Source organism: Calliopsis andreniformis, chromosome 5, assembly GCF_051401765.1.
Source record: "Calliopsis andreniformis isolate RMS-2024a chromosome 5, iyCalAndr_principal, whole genome shotgun sequence".
NCBI classification, from domain to species: Eukaryota; Metazoa; Arthropoda; class Insecta; order Hymenoptera; family Andrenidae; genus Calliopsis; species Calliopsis andreniformis.
The window spans coordinates 6981873-6994261 of NC_135066.1; the positions used below are offsets into that span (position 1 = coordinate 6981873).

Genomic DNA, 12389 nt, shown 5'->3' on the forward strand with positions numbered 1-12389 from the left:
GAAGAGAGTGTCTTTCGTAGTTATTATACCTCGAAATGGCATTGTAACTATACTCGAGTATTTTTACATTATCTTTAAACTCTGTGCATTCGAAGATTTACGATTTTCTCTTCATAATGTCTCCGTAGAGGCACCAGTCGAATGCAAAGTGTTAAATTCGAGTCGTTTAAAAGAAAAGAAACTTTGACTGTCCTGTGTAACTTTAACTACACATTTTTGTGTTGAAATTACTTTTCTGTGATTGAAAAACTTGGAATTCCACTATGGCAGGGAACGTGTTAAAATTGAAAAACAAAATCAATACGGATATAATTAAATTGCTTCGCCGGAAACATATTATTTGTGATCTTTGGGGCAAATATCCGCAAATAATTGTTACAAGGAACTTGACGATCTCGACTTACGCATTGTTACATTCGAGAGTTGAAGTAATTCCTTGTCGCTTGGTTTATATTAAACCAATGTATGTAAAGTCCGGTATCAGTCGTCGCATACTTCGCGATCGAAGTGGTGCTGTAGGAAATTTTTCTTGATTGTAATTAATTACTTTATACATGTAATAGAGTCATATTAGGTACCCTAGATAGTTAGCATAATTAATTAGTAAGCAGACGTCAGTAACGTGTGCTTTTTCATACCACTTTAACAAGGCCGCATTTATACTTTTGGGAGCTCTAGACGTAATATTATGGTTTTAAAAGAAGATAATTAAATTCATACACATTTTTTTATGTTTATTCAAAATAAAAGTTTGCATTTCCATAATAACTGATTTTAATCAAATAAAAATAACACTATATTAGTATGTATATTTGCATTAAAAAAGTATACAAATAAATCAATTGAAATTTAATTTAAAAAAGAATGTAGTAACTACATTGCCTTGTTAAAATTAACACATCTATCTTATCGATAGGCTGGAGCAATGGGTTATATTTTATAGAATCTTCTGATACTAGGCTGCCTTTTGTATTTTTGTTTATAAGGAGTAAGGTTTTAAAATGTGACCCCATAGAGAAGGAGGCCCCAGCTTATGCCTAATGCGCCTTATGGTAAATGCGGCCCTGCACTTTAACTATCTCGTAAATTACTTAGATATTATCATCATTTCGACACGTATCTATGCTTTTAAAGGAACATTCAATATAATATCCGTTTATACAACCATCTACCGGGATTGTTTTACTTAACATTGGGTGTTCAATTATTATATTATTGTTGTATGATTTACAATTTTCGTACCAGGTCGTGCATCCTTGTCCACTGCGAACGTGAGAGGCGTTCCTCCATTAGTACAAGTAAACTGTTTGTACCGACTGTAATAAAAAGAAAATGCATTACGACCGTTAACGAAAGTCGAACGGGATTATTCACTGTTCCTCACCCTCGACGTAACCAGATACGATTTTCGTTCACCAGTCGCGTTCGGTAGAACGGCTTTGTGCTTCGCGAAATCTATTCGCCTAGGAATCGCGCGAACACCCCGCGTTTCCTCCCTAGGGCCGACGGTTTAATCAGCTTCGCGTGGGACGAAACATGCGAGGAGGCAGGAAGGAGGGCCTGTGATATCGACGGAAAGAGAGAGAAAAAATTCGATCGTTGCGCAATAGTACTCGATGCCACTGACAGAGGAGCAGCGTGACGTGCACGCTCGGTGTATCGGCAGAAGGTTGGCCCGGTAAGCCACCTATGTTCTCTGCGAGGTAAGATTCGGTGAAACGAGCGTGCAGTATCAGCGCAGCCGACGACGCAATCCTCGTCTCGCGTCTCGCACCGAAGTTGCATAACCCGAAGAGAGTCGAGGCATGAATGGAGCCGAGCGACAAGGACGGTTGCACCGCTTGGTTTCCCGGTGCAACGAGTCGACCCGAATCTGGTGGGGGATGTCGGCCGAGAGGGACGCATCGTTCTCCAGGCGAGAGAGAGGGACCGACGGAAATAGCGAGCGGCCGAGAGAGAAGGGAGGAGCGAGATAGAGAGGGAGAACGAACGAATCATACGCCGTACAGAAATGACGCAGTGCTCGACAGAATCCAACGAGCGAGAAAGAGAACCAGCTGGAACGGGAAGGGAAAGAGGAGGGCTGGCAAACATTCCTGTGGAAGAGGGACAGAAGAGTTCCTTCCTCGGCGTCGGACGAAGAGGGACGGGAACGTATCTGCCGGGGATAGAAGGAGAAAGATCGAACGGAACGAAGAAGACACTTTGCTTGAGAAAAATACAGATATTCCCCGCGGAGAGCGAGAGAGGAAAAATCAGTGGAAGGTCAAAGAGGAAAAGAGAGGGAACGAGAAGTAGGCACAAGTCCGCGGCGTGACTTGGAAAACGTTCGGTGGCTGCTGGCGAAAGAGTGGTAGCTGGAATGAAAAATGGAGAAGGGTATCGAAAGAGGGCCTGAAAAAAGGGATGCCAGAGGAGGGAGCCGAAGACGGAAGGAAAGACGGCGACGGCGGTCGTCAGTGGTGCGGTAATCGGTCTACTAAAGTTAAGGGGATGGTCACGTGGTGCCTTAGCCGTCGTTGTGCGCACGGTCGGTCGAGCGAAGAAGGATGGGTGCCAAGGGAGGGACGAGGGGGCAGGGCAACGCGTTGCATCGGAAAACCGGAGGAGCACCGGTGCTGCACCCGTCAGCAGTCTTACAATGCACTTTGCCCTGCGCGTCTCCGATGCGGTGGCGCACGTACGACGCGAGGCGACGCGAGGCGACGCGACGCGACGCTGCACGATGACGAGTTTCGTCGTGACGCGCCAACGAATCCACGCGAAATTGACTCGTCGCGAGCGACGACAGTGCCGGTACACGGTGACGAGAAATCGACTTCCTCTTCTCTGTGGTTTTCGCAATGCGCACCGATTCGGAATCGCTCGGAACGCACGCGTATCGGTCCCTTTCCTCTTGCCTGTCGCGTGACTACATCGTTTCTTCACGCTTTATGCAGATCGTAATTCTCGCCTTAACTTTTGACATTTTCGCCAAGACGGACGAAGCTGCCAGTTTCGTACGACTTTAAGATAATGATACTTTGTCGCCCTGGCAAATTCTGCACTCCGAAAACCTTCGACCAGAACGATCCATCCTTGGACATTGCCCTTTATATTCTCGTTCACTACCCCGTCATCCCCTCCACTCTGGCCGTCTCGTCCTCTCACCACCCCCGTCGCATGTAACGTGTGCTCGTTATTACGTAACATTTGCTACATTGTATCTTTTAGGACGGCACGTCCTCTTTACTACGTTTCCCTGTTTTTCGTGTTACATATTTTACTTCTCTAACATTTTCGCGACGAGATCGTTCGTACATTTTAATGCTTTTCGTTCGCCACGTGTTAGCATAACGCATGGAGGTTCGTCCGAATAATAATCAATATGAAAGAGAAGCAGCTACGCTGATTTACAGTTTGCCAAAATTCTTGCTTTTCTTTCGCTTTGCGTTAGTTGACGGATGCAACTTATTCATCACGGTAACGCGATCAACCTTTTGACTCTGATGCCCTCCCACCATTCCCACGTGCCAACGAACTTTCGACAAAAAGTAATCACCGACCTCCAGCTAGTGCCGGAAGTCGTAGGAAGATGTCAATTGTACGACGTTATCTTGCGGTGAACCTTTGCCAAATAAACGGATAAACGAAGAGAATAGTACTCGGTGTTACGCCAAATATTTTTGTATGATTAACACCGATGGTCGACATCCAATTTGGAGGATTCACTGAACGATCACGTTGTATGCATTGGGATCCAAGGATACCGAGGAGCCTATTGTTTTCATCGCCGGAAGTCTTCTGAGTGAGTACCGTTTTAAATATTATACCTTTTTAGTTGGCTTAAATGTTGGTCAATACTTGTCGAGTAAGAACGATAAAAACATTAAACGATTTTTCTATTTGTTCTTGTCGCTGCAATCGCTTAATCTTATCTAACAGCAGAGGAGGAAATAGTAATATTCAAGCTTCCTCCTCGAGTAAGTGAAGTTTTCCATAAAGATGTCTGGAAACTTGTATCTCGCAGATGATTTCCTACGAGTCTGGTTGAGATAATTTTGCATATTTTATCAGGCGGAAAGTTTCTATAAGTATTACAGAAATGAAACAATTACGCTAAGATAAAATCGCGAAGTATACAATCTCTATTTTTTTTATAATATTGTTATTTATAATACAGAAAAAGAATTTTTCGAGTAACAATTTATGCATTATAAATTTATTTATGTTCCATTAAATGCGAGAATGATCTTAAGAAATAAGTGTAATCGCTGAGTCTATAATAAATAAACACTGTTCTATGAGTATATAATATTCCTAGAACCAAAATCCCTCGCTCCGCAGAAGCATTTGGCAGCAGCAGAGTGGTACATAGGCGCGCTTGTGTTATACTTCCCAACTATGGAGATAAGCAGCAACTACAGAAAAATATGGAGTTGAGTTTTTTTGTATTTCCGAATGATTTTGAACATTTTGCGTCTCGTTCGAATGCAAAATAGGAGTAAAATATTTTTAGCAGATGTTACTTTTCTCCATAGTTGGACAGTGTAGGTGTACGCCAACAAAAGCGTGTGGGTTTATATATAGAAATAGCAGCGACGGAACAGCACCGGAAGTGAAGGAGTTCCGCCCAAGCCTGAAGGGTCACCGCACTTTGAAAACCGAGATCCAAGACTGCGCGTATTACGTTTACTCGCCGGAATTCTATCTATGTCGTTCCTTTCTCGCACGTACGATTCTCGTTTATTATCGCGGAACGCGAAAATTGACGTTGCAGCAAAAACAAAGGCATTGTTTTAGCGAATCGCATTCGAGGAAGCAAGACACACGAGATACATAATTGCCAGTTCCTTGATAGGAAAACAACGAAACGGATCGAACGCGTCCATAGCTCGAGGCGAAAATGTTGAAGAGGATGTCGAAGATTGGAAACTCGGGTCCGATGCATCGTCGGCGGAAATGAGACAGCCGGCGTTCCGGGAACAAGGTTTAAGGTGTTCACGGCGCGCGAAGCGTTTCCCTCGTTAACGTGTGCAAACGTTTCCCCGCTAAACGCGTGACTTTATGAATGAAACCACTACCCGAGCGCAGTTTCTACGCGATGCCAGTAGTACTCGCGTTTACTCGCTCGTTCCACGTAGAAAGGAAGTCGCGGGCGAACTAGTATTGTCCCTTCCACCATTGGTGAGCGGCGACCGCGACTGGTCAATTACCCGGACAGTATTTTTCCGGCAGGATGCCGCATTCAAGGAAGTGTAACTACGTCTGCAGGCTATCTACAGGGTGCCTTTAATCGCGTCGATATCTGATGCATTATTCATCGTTCAATTAAATACGTTCGAATTTGATGCGGCCTCTGTAACGAGCCTGCTCGTATTTTCATACGTTCGCCTTCTCTCGCCCTTTCCTCCCCCGGTTATTGAGATCGCGCCGAGACGCGACGCGTTCCAAGTATCCCGAAACAGTGTCGCGATGGGTCGCGACCGATCGAATTCTAGGCCGACGACTGGCGACTCTATTTCTAAACTCATTTCTATTTTCTATTTGCATGCGCCAACGTCGTCACGACAATTTTATACGTCTGCGATATTTCGAGGAGTTGGCGTTACCCTGCCTCGCCGCCTCCCCTGACCAGCGAGTTTCGAGGAAAGATGCCAGTGGCTCGATGCGACCAGATTTGCCGATTGTCCAATAGTCCTGCGCCCGATCGAACCCAGTTTCCCCCTCGAGCGATAACAGAGACGTCTTTGGACGGGTTTAACAGAGAATTCATGGATGATAATGCAAACGTAACAGACAATCGAACTCCTGTTTCCGCTAGACTGTAATCGTGTTCGATCGAGCAATTAGTACTATAGAGCAGCCATTAAGCACTCGCATTCTCTGCGCGACCGTCATGCGGCCACTTTGCACGGCTACGCGTGACTATAACATATATTCGTGACTATAACAGTGTAGTCGCGTTTACCTAGCACGCGCAACTGTGCGCGTATCAACGCGATTGGAATCGAGGCATCGCCACTGTGGAACTTCTTATTACCTGGAGCGTTTTCGAAAAATCAGCTCCCTTTTGATCACCGCACGCGAACTGTCTTCTCCGAAGCGCGCGTGCCTCGGAAAACGCGTAATTTCGAAAGCGCCTCGTTCATAATGCATGAGATCTTTATGGGCTGCGTATAAAACGGACGAATTCACCTCGACATTGACTTTACGCAAATCGCTGCCGCATTTCGTTAACCTAGCAGTGCCTACTCTGTAGCATTCTGTTCGCGCGTATATCTAAAGACGTTCCCTTGAGAACAGCCACGGCCGATACGGCGCAACTAAAATCGTCGTTTCTTGATTTAGAAGGCGTACGGAGGTCTCGAAAAGGGCCGCGGAAAAACCTCTCAGCTCGGGTGTCAGCGGGAGGGAAACAGAACGGCGTTCAAGTCGTCTGTTGCATGCGCGTTAAGCGTGGCGCTCGCGGTGTAATGCCGCGAAATAGATGCAAAGTTTTAGACGAGGAGCTAGGGAGTCAGCCATTTTATGGAACGGCTGTGTTGCCTCGTTCCGCTGCCATTAGAGCGCGCCACGCTCAGGAGTTTTGGCGAAATGTAGAGACACGGTTTTGTAGTCGCGACATCAGTTATTGCGGCCACCTCCACCGGTGGTTGCTGGCGATCCGCGCAGCGAGGCTCGAGCCGCACCAGATGATTCGGCTCGACTTTAAATCTCCCGCCTCGAGCGCGCGTACCTTCGCGCTGCGAATTTCCCCGTCGTTCTTGTCGCCTTTTTTCCTTTTCAATCCGCTCGTGAGAGAGGCGGGTTCGGTGAAACGCATCAATCATCGAGCACAATTCTCGAAAGTGAGTTTCAGTCGCATGTTCGATCCACTTACGCTCGATAATGCGCCCCATCTTTTCAACCCGTAATTTCCGTGTTTTCCGACCTCGTGGCTTCCCCTTCCCTTCGTCTCCGCGCACGCTTCACGATGTCGCGAAGGTGGCGGACAGTTGGAGAGAGAGAGGTCGTCACGGGGGGAGGGGAAGGGCGAGTGAAGAGGAAGGGAGACAAGACGTGCCAGGAGGAGAAAGAAAGAGAGAAAAACGAGCGTGACCCGGTGAGCGAGCGAGAAGAGTCGAAGGAAGGGAGTTCGAGACGGGGGTGGGGGAGGGCGCGAATGGGGGGGAGAAAGAGAAAGAGATAGAACAGGGAATCCACGAGCGATCGGCTGCCCTACTCAGTCCTCGTCCGTCTGCCAGTTGGTCGTCTACGGTCTAAGTTTGACAGCTCGCGCCTTTACGTCACTCGAATTTCCGCGCTTCCGCGACTCGCAGCAGTGTCTCTTGTGTGCCTTTACAGCCGCCGGAGGAGATACAGTGGACACCTCAAGACATGTTCAAGTGGTACGTTAACTCGCCACCTCGTAGTTCAGTTCTTAGTCGATCGCTCAGATTCTATCGAACTCTTTCTCCCGATCATACAGCAGGTTCCCTATACCTCCCCCACTAACTATATTCTTTCGTTTAATCAAGTGTCGTCTGTGAAATATTCGATTCTACTAGGTAGAAATCATCATGTTCGTTTATTACTATCGTTTTCCTTGATTGCTCGATATTTGGTTTTTCCTCCATTCTTCATGAATAACCACATTAGTGCCACTGGAACTTCTGTCTTCAGCAAATTCCTATAGAAAAAAACGCATGATATTCTCTGAACAGCAAACAATCAATCAGTACCTATCGTAGGGCTCTCTTTATTTCATGGAAATTGATAGTGAGAAACCCCACTGTCGAGCAAAATTCATCAGTGAGTAAGCAAGAATTCGCCACACGATAAATGTAAATCTTGCTAGTTATGCCACCGTCACGACTCGTCTCGTAAAACCGTTGCTGCGTAAACGGTACGTGTTGCGAAATAGAACACTGTTCACGATTCCGCTTCGATACTCTCGGAATGTACTTCGTCGTTAGGATTTAGCGTTATTCGCTTGTGCGTCGTTGCAGTTGCGAACGTGAAGCGCATCTAACTTCTCGATCTTCGTTCTCCTTTTACCATCGATCAGCTTCATAAGTGAATTTCATATTCCAAAAATACTTCGTAACTAGCGGGGGGTTACTTCCTTCGCCACTAATGATTGTTTATCTGTTAATCAGTATACGCTTTGACGCCTATCTCGGCATCGATTAACGTTAATGAAGTATGAGTGACGCTCAGATGCATCATCGATGATTAAGGCGTTAGACTCATCAGCATTGGAGAACTCGGATACTGACTCACGACGACAATGTAACACTACGTTTGCATATGTTTCCACTTTATCGAAAATGAACACTTCATCCCTCTTTGCGCGTAGATAAACGCCTCGAGTCATAAAAGGGAGGCCAACTCTTGCCTGTTACATTTCCAACGTAAGAGTCATAATTTTCGGTGATCCTCGGCGCAGATTTAACAGCTCAACGCTCGAACATGCACAAAGATCGAGCAATGAAATCGGGGTTACGTGCCCGCTCGAGCGTCGTGTCTGTATGCACGTGCATGGCCGCCATGCACGCGTGAGCACGCGTTCTCGCTCAGTCGTTTGATCTTTGCAAATGGCGAATAAATCCGTGTATTATTAAATAGATAACGACCATAAATTTTGGCAGGTTACATAAAGGCGCAAAAGCGAGCGTTAAGGTCCGACCGTTCTATTTATGTACCGGCGACCGGCGTTCTAGGCCCGCGGTTCTCAATCGTGCCTCGTAGTCTTCAATCGCGGAAGTCTGTTCTCCAACCGCGAGAACTGCAACTTTGTCTTCGCTACAGTAGCTTCTAGCTTGATCGCGTTCTCAGCGATCGTGATCTGCGATTCGCGCAGCAATTATCGACAAATGAGCAAACTGAATGCACAGTACGCGATAAACGCCTCGGTTGAACTTCGCCGTGAAGGAAATCACTGAGAACACTGCCTCTATTTATCGTTGCCCGTATGTCTATTTGCCTCTTATCAATCCCGAAAGCGATAATTTCTTTTTCAAATTGCGAAACCGTACGAGGGGACTGCATGCGTAGACAGAGGCGTACCTTTCACGTGCTCATTGATACACACCATAACGATAGGTCTTTTCCATCTGAGCTGCGGATGGATCAGTGGATCGCCAAGAGAAAGTTCCACAGTGTCTAGGGGCGGTTTGTAGTCGCGCAGTAGAAAGGTCTGTTTATGATCGGACGTGTACTCAACCTCTGCATACGTGCGCCTTGGAAGAATCGGGCAAGGCTCAATGACCATCCTCCGTCACAGTGACCGGAGGTCTGCCATGCCTAGAAATTTTTCCGTGGCGCCACAAGGCATCGTTGGCGCGCTGCCAAACGCACCAGATCCTAGCTTCGTCTACTTTCCTCGATACCGATCTTGCACTCGGCCGCTGTCTCCTGTCCGTGACAAGGGTCACTAAATTTTCTCTCAGACCTCCAGATCCTCTCGGCCTGCGAGTTAAACTGGAGTTAAAGTTAGAGTCCACGCGACTCTAAGAAGGAAACGGCCGATGAAGGGGCAACCCACCGGCTGTTGGTCTGCAACCAGTCTGAATCGCTGCCTTTAATTCGCACACGTGACTCAAATATCACTTCCCTCCCACTCCAGCCGCCTTTTTGTCTTCCTTCGCCCCGCTGTTTTCTCTCCCTCTCTTTCGCGACCAGCTCGATCCTCCGTCGGTCCTATCCAATAGCTCGATAAATGCATCAACGCGACTCGCTCCGTAACGCGTCGCATGCAACAGGTATCTGGCCTGACGTCACGATTTCAGGCGAAGAAAGAAGGAGCGACGCGAGGGGCTCCCAGCGCGATGGAGAGAAAAAGAGGCGATAGGACACTCGGGGGTGGGAGCGACGATGACTGGATGGTGGTGCGGTGGTGGTGGAAGTTTATGCCGGTTGACGGTGGTGGCGTCGACGGCTGCGGAATCATGCATACACACGTATGCAAGGCGGTCGCGCATGACTTTGACCGAGCGCGTTTCTCTCTTCCTCTCTTTCGCTCTCCTTCCCTTTTTATCTCTCCGCTTTTTCTTTCGCCCCGCTCTCTGCTGCATTGTTAGCCAGGAGAGACAAACTTAGCCGTGCATAGTTGTGTCACCGCAACGCTCTGTTATGAGACTATTATTCAACATACGCGGAAATATGCGCTCGAAACGGAGGTAATGCGTACCTACGTTCGACTTCCTTCCTTCATCACCTAGCGAGAAGTGAATACGTATCCTTATTCGAGCGGGAAAAAGCGATTTTCCAGAATCGCTACCTCGCCCTCTTCTCTCTCTGTCACGTCCTGTCGGAGCGATTCGACTCGCTAAATCGACAGTCGTGAATCATTGCAAGTGATTCGACGCATCCACTGAAAACGCGTGACGAATATTAATTTATGGTGGCGAGATAACTGCGAATCGTGGCCGGTTGTATCTCGCGGCTGGTCCCAGGACGAAAACGGAAAAGTTCGTTGAAAAGCGTCTGAGGAAAATGGAATGATAGATGGTGCGGGCCTCTCTTGCGGTTTTTTGTCGGCTTCGCTTCTTTCTTCTCGGCACGTAAAACGAGGGAGGAGGGGGAGTGTACTTGTTAGGTGTAACGGGGTGCCGGTAGAGATGGCCGCGCTGCCACTATGGGAATTCTAATTAGAGATAATGACGTCATTAAGGTCTGAGCCACGACGAGACGAGACGGTCTGCTGCGCTTACTGTACATACTCTATTCTGAGAGTACGTGCATGTGCCGGTGGGTTCTACACAGAAAACGAGCTTTGTTCGCGTCTGCGTGTTCTATCGTGCCGATGCACGCTTCTCTCGTGCGAACGCACTCTAAACTCCTAGGTGAGAAGAACACCTCCTATCGCGCACAGTCGAGTACGCGACTTTACGTGAGCAAACGACGAGGCACCGGTAGTCGAGCGTGGCAAAGGGACGCGTTTTATCGAGCGAGCGCTGCGTCGAATACGTGGCATTAATTTCAGTATTATTGAAGTGTACCGTATCGCCTCCTCTTCATTCATTCCCTCGACTTGCCACTATCGCGTAACCGTAAATTTGTCCTTATCTGTCCGACCGGGATACACAGCGTTTACTCTGAGCTTAATGAACAAGAATATTGGTGAGCGATACTGTGTCCCTGATTTATGCTCATTTTTTCGGCCCGTTGTGGAGTAACGAGTAGTTTCGGTTCAGAGTTCAACGCGATAGTTTCGAAAAGAAACGAAAAATTCGACCGTGGTGTGAATGAGACGCGATGTCAGTTTCATGGAGAATCGAACACGATTTGTTGTACAATGACAGCATTTCTTGGGACAATTTTTCCTCATTTTTAAAGTGCAAAGACTACCCTAAAAAACAGATCTTTGTCTGGTTTTTCACGAAGTTTCCCCATTCCAGAAGATCGCCACTGTTTTTTCAAGTTTTTTCCTCTGAGTAAGAATAAACTACGTAGGCTTTACATTACCTGCTTCAAACGTTAACAGTTGTTCATCGTACTAATTAGAAACCAGTGAAATCTACAGAAACCCAATGTAACATGAGAACATTCCAACAGATCATCTCTGTCGATGTATCCTACTATTCGAAGTCGGATGAATCGCGACATGCGCATCCGCGGCCGCGCGGAACTTCGTCTTTGTGTGCCGATTGCGTTGTTTCTTTGCCAACGTCACGCGACAACTATGTGTGACGCACACACTCTGGGACGTACTGCTCGGATTGCAAAACTCTCCCAGGGCCGTCTTCGAGCGGATCACGAAGGCAGAGTCCCACCTTCGGTACCCTACTTTTGGTCAGAGGAAACGCCCCTGTGTCGACTGTGACAGGGCTACTCTGCGGCTCCTTAAAATTCATCTCGCAACGTGTCGTCGCGCGCTACTTTCCGGAAAATTGAGATTTCTCGGAGGCAAGGGTCCCCAGATGCGCGGACTTCGCGTTATTCGTATGGGGCTCGCGGCGAGTCGCAGCTAAACAGGACCTTATACGGCACAAATATCCTCGTGGCTCCTCGTCCCGTGGCATTCCTTAACCTCCGTCTTGAGCGAGATATTTCATCGACGACTCGGGAGTTCTCTCGTTTCTTCGTGCGTCCACCCCTTTCGCTCCCTCTTCGTGGGAATCGCGCTCGGGAGTCTGTCGCTCCCGTCAACTCGGACAGACCTCGAGAAACAGGAGTTTCGCGGGCTTGGTGGTTGCGTCGAGCGACAGAAGAGTAAACCGTACCATCTTCGAGACTCGTCAGGTTGTTCGTGTGTCAGGCACCGTGCGGAAGTGGGTGCCGCGGTTTGAGAACCCCTGGCACGCCTAGACGCTGCTCCCGGCACCGCTGTCGCGGTTGGCTCTTTAAACTTTAAAAGCCAACGCGCTGACCGCGAAACTATTGACGACTGGACAGGGCCGTCGTCGATCTGGAGGACCCCCACC

At 47.8% G+C, this 12389-nt stretch overlaps 1 protein-coding gene across 8 annotated transcripts in view; it reads left to right on the forward strand.

Moving 5' to 3' along the window:
- Nucleotides 1–12389, forward strand: part of Zip48c (Zinc/iron regulated transporter-related protein 48C) — a 58790-nt gene that overhangs the window by 21936 nt on the left and 24465 nt on the right. Inside the window, exons 6-7 of one of the 8 annotated variants that reach the window (XR_013002063.1) lie at nt 3437–3787; nt 3928–4193. The exons of 5 other annotated variants lie outside the window; for them this stretch is intronic. Coding sequence is in view for 1 of the 3 variants with exons in the window: in XM_076379487.1 (XP_076235602.1) it covers nt 3437–3440 (4 nt within the window). In the remaining 2 variants the exon portion in view is untranslated. Of the gene's footprint in view, nt 1–3436; nt 4194–12389 lie in introns of those variants that run through there. 2 more of the 8 variants (XR_013002062.1, XM_076379487.1) reach the window with 2 other exon arrangements.